General features: G+C 36.3%; 1 protein-coding gene across 1 annotated transcript; it reads right to left on the reverse strand.

Moving 5' to 3' along the window:
* Positions 1 to 1,431: 1,431 nt before the first annotated feature.
* On the reverse strand, positions 1,432 to 4,240 carry LOC143620760 (coronatine-insensitive protein 1-like). Its single transcript, XM_077092384.1, has 3 exons — positions 3,650 to 4,240; positions 2,503 to 2,974; positions 1,432 to 2,408 (listed from the first exon to the last, which is right to left on the reverse strand). Exons 1-3 carry the CDS (start codon positions 4,123 to 4,125, stop codon positions 1,611 to 1,613), a joined length of 1,746 nt encoding a protein of 581 aa, XP_076948499.1. The 5' UTR covers positions 4,126 to 4,240; the 3' UTR covers positions 1,432 to 1,610.
* Between the last annotated feature and the right edge of the window lie 214 nt (positions 4,241 to 4,454).

Genomic DNA, 4,454 nt, shown 5'->3' on the forward strand with positions numbered 1-4,454 from the left:
TCCCAAGAAATTTGGTTTACTACTTTAATTAATAAAATTCCAACTATTATAATAAAATGACAGGTAAATAGAGTAATAAGTAGGACTGTTCACGAGTCGAGAGGGTGGTTTCGAGCTCGGGCTTGAAATTAAAGGGAGCAACTCAACTAAGGCTCTAACTCGATTTTGAAGTTAAAAAAATTTAATATTGAGCCGAGCTTAGGTCAATTTTGGCTCGATAACAAAAATGAGCTAACCCAACTCAGAATGTTTCAAATTAAGTTATTTTAGTTAATTTTATTCGAGCTTTTATCGAGCGAGCCACGAGCCTGAGCTTCGAGCCTCGAGCTTTTTGAAAAGCCCTACTAATAAGAAATTAAAAATGACAAAGATAAGTTAAACCAATGGTATTATAGTAAATTTTAGTTACTATTAAAGAGATCCACTATATAACATCATTGTCTTCTTGGTAGTTAGCATAAACCCTTTATTTCAGAAAATGAAACATAATGGAGGAAACATAACTGATGGTGACGGGCTCAAAGCTCTTGTCTTTTTTCACTTTGGGTGAATGGATGGGATGTGTTTAGTGAACTCTTTTTTAAGTTTATAAAATGTATCCTTTATTAATTTTATTGTTGTCTAGTGCAAATGCAATACCCTTTTAATTTTTTGTATTTGTTTTTTTGTCTATTTTTTATTATGTTATATTAAAATTTGACAAAAATTATAAATAATGTGTTGACAAACAAAAATTGATCATTGAAACTTAAATGGACATTGTATATTTATTAACATTAAGGTTTAACACAAAGAAGATTAATATTAACTCTGAATACATTTGACCAAATACAACGTTAATGACATGGCCGTGTGTTTTTCGTAACTTACTTTGATTGTGTGTTTAGTGTTTGCATACAGGGCATGGTCAAGTTAATATTATAATGGTTATTCTACAGTTTATACTGGACGTGTCAGATGACCGGATGAATCTCTGGCCATGCAAGAGTGGTCGTCCTTTGTAGGTTCAGACTTATCATCCAGCCACTTAATGTTGTCTCTATGGATTTGGGCATTCATATGTTTAGTTAGCATCTAAGCATTATTTGGTAAACATGTGTCCATCACCGGTTAGTGTTTGGTTCATATTTGTTGGGTCTCCGTCCTGGTACGACACGCGTCATCACCTTGCATAAAGTTTTGTCCAATCTTTAAATATGTGAATCAGATTAAAACCACATAGGATATGTGGTTGGATTTATTTGATGATGTTGAATGGTACGGCACTTTAAGAAAACACAATACATATGAACCACTATCTTTGTTTCCATTTTGTTGTTTTCTGTTTGTGTTTGCTTTGTTATTTTTATACCAGACAGACAACCATTAATCATACAAGAATAAATCAAAGTTTAGTTATATGACCAAAACCACAATATTTACATGATCCCATGTTTCAAATGTCTCATAAACCGAATTATCACACGCTCGAACTTTATTCCAAAAATAACAGTACAGACTGGTATAGACAGTAAAGATACAACTACATGATACAACAAACAAAACCAACATAAAACTTATCTCAAGATCGAAAAAGATGCTAACTTTTTCGATAAATATGTACAGATTTATTATTGAGCAATGTAGTCAAGCGGGATAACAGAAGGCGGGAAATCAGTTCTTGGTCCAGCAAGAGAATAATATGCGAGTATATGTGCAGGATGTTCCATTTCTCTACCTTCTCCGGTTTTAACCTTTCTCGGTGGAATTATTTCGATATTCCAAAACGGACGGGCCATTGTTAACAGGTCAAATCCTGTTTTGGATCCTCGGTAACCTTGTACCCATAAGTACCTTAAAGATCTCAACTGTAAAACCGCCAATGCAAGTGCGTTTTCACTAAAACAACACCCTCTCACTTCAAGCTTTTGCAGGCTCGGGCAGCCTCGTGAAAACCCGAGAAGCCCGGAATCAGATTCCCCTAGATACCCTAGAAGCATCCATCTTATGTTTTGACTGTGTTGACCTATATAAGTCAAACCCACATCTGTTAACCCTCCTGGTCTCAAATAGAGTGCAAACCTTCTGAGTTTAGTGCAGCCACTTAATAAAGACCGGATCCCGTTATCGAGTGGCAAATCTGTGATAACTTCTTCTTTATCGAGTAAAACTAAACGGAAATCGCATAGGTTTTTAAGGCTCATACCCATGGATTCTAGAGCTGCATTTGTGATATCGGATACGTATACCGCAATATATTCTAGCTCAAGACAACCTTCTGCTATCGCGGTTAATCCCCTTTGTGAAACAACACCTTCTTCATCTTCTAGCTCTTGTTCGTCCGCTCCTCTTTCGATTCTAAGACGCTTCGTTTTCTTGCAGGACCGCGCTAAAACTTCCAATCCACGATCTCCGATCACATTTCTCGTCTGTTTTCATCGGTTTAAAATCTTTAGTTAAAAAAAATGGTTCATTTGTTAAATGTAACAAATATTAATAGAAACATGAATGATTATAATGTACCTCAAGAACTTCTAAATTCGGACACTTTTGTAGCAAAACACAATGATCCTCAGTATCAAGAAGCGCATAAAGCAGATCAAGTTTCTTTAACCGGGAAGCGAACGGGTACACAATGGGCAATTCATGTGTGCTCATGTAATTCAAACCTAACCGACACAACCGTGGGGGGTATGTTAAAGAACCATACTGTTCTGTCTGGTTGTTAAAGCAACCGCCACTAAATTCCTCAAGTGAAACTGCAAACCGAAAGAAACCAACAAGATCCAAGATCTCACAATCGCCTATCTTGACCGATACTAAAGACTTGCATCTTTTGGCTATTTGTTCAAGATCATTACAACTAATGTGTGACAAATCAGTCATGTAAAAGTTTAATGTTTCGAGTTGAGTATTGTTCATTGCTAGCTCATGTAACCAGCCTCCATCATGTTCTATCACTTGGCTTTCTTCTAGAAATAATACTTTAAGGTTCCTGCATATTATTATGACATAGCAGATTTTATTGACTAATAATTATATTTGCTTTACAAGAAAATGCTGTGGTACCAAACTGATGATATTATGAATTCACCTGGGGGACATAACATTTCATCAAAATTAAATGATACAAAATTTCATATCCATGAAGATGGATACAACAACAATTACAATAAAAAAATAATTATAAAATAATAATAACAACAACAACTCCTGTGTTTTTTAATAACAATGATTCATCCCACTTGCAAATTATATATTCATCCCACTTGTAGAATTTTGATTAATTAATTAAACCTAATAAATATATTCTGCAAGTTAATCAACCAGATGTGCCCAGTAAATCCCACAAACCGTACAGCTATTGGTAGGGTCTAGAGGACGTAAACAACTAATTTCAGCAAATTAATAGAACCACAAAAGAAAAAAAATCTTCCAAATTAACATTTGCAGTGTAGCCTCTCCTCCAAAATTTGTAATTTACAAAGGTGTTATATTTTTGTATGATCACATAATTTGAAGAACAATTAAGACATAACTTGTAGCATTTCCAAAAATAGAACCTAGAGTTAAATTTATAAATAAAGATTCCAATAAATCCCCAGAGATTGAATTCAATATTCTCAAACTAAAAATTAAATACAGAGTAATTATTATTACACTACAGTACCTGCAGGATCGACAGATATGCAAAAGTCCATCCGTGGAGAATCCGGAGCACTTATCAAGTTTAATAACCTGAAGACTATGTCCGCGCTCACGCGCCAACAATTCGAGGTCCTCATCTTTAACAATCATCCTTCTAAAATGCAAACTCTTTAAACTAGTGAAAGACCTCGACAACTCTTCCACCCAGGGCGTGGCAAACCCGCCCCAATCCTCAGGAATCAAATTATACATCGCGGCGCGTGGCTTCCCTTTCAGCTGCAGAGACTCCATAAACGGGAATCTCCGCCTCAGCTGTTTCGGCGTGGCCGTGTAGCATAAAGCTATGGTCACGTGCTTACGCGTCAAAGCCTCGAGTTCGCATAACCGCCTGCACACCAGCGAGACGGACTGACGGTCACGGGAGTCGTGTATGTATGCTAACACGCATTCAAACACGACGTCCGACATGCCGTGCATCCGCGGGCTGGTGTACTCCATAGTTTCGAAAATACTAAGGAAATGATATCACTTTCTGAACAATAATATTATTATTCCCAACCCATAATAACAAAACTGGTTAATGGGAAATAATAATAAGAAGGATTTAGGAGTGTGACTAGATCCTTGGATGGGGGGCTAGAGAGAGAAAGTAAGAGAGAGAAGTAAATGGACGGTTGTGACTGATTGAGATGAAGAGATCTAACGGTGGTGATAGAACAAAGAGTTTGAAGATAAAAATGGAAAGTTTATTAAAAAGGCGATCTATGATCAATAACCTGGTTATTGGGGGAAATCCGCTAAAGATTCTGAAATCTGGTAAAAAACAA

This window comes from Bidens hawaiensis, unplaced genomic scaffold (assembly GCF_021521415.1).
Source record: "Bidens hawaiensis isolate Kalapana, Puna unplaced genomic scaffold, B.hawaiensis_p1.1 tig00002631_1, whole genome shotgun sequence".
NCBI lineage: Eukaryota > Viridiplantae > Streptophyta > Magnoliopsida > Asterales > Asteraceae > Bidens > Bidens hawaiensis.

What these genes read in the sequence shown, in the direction of transcription:
- LOC143620760 (XM_077092384.1), bottom strand. Translation starts at nt 4,125, where the DNA reads ATGGAGTACACCAGCCCGCGGATGCACGGCATGTCGGACGTCGTGTTT. An exon ending in CATATCTGTCGATCCTGCAG is followed by an intron (nt 2,975 to 3,649) that starts GTACTGTAGTGT and finishes AATAATATGCAG; the next exon opens with GAACCTTAAAGTATTATTTC. An exon ending in CGAATTTAGAAGTTCTTGAG is followed by an intron (nt 2,409 to 2,502) that starts GTACATTATAAT and finishes CGATGAAAACAG; the next exon opens with ACGAGAAATGTGATCGGAGA.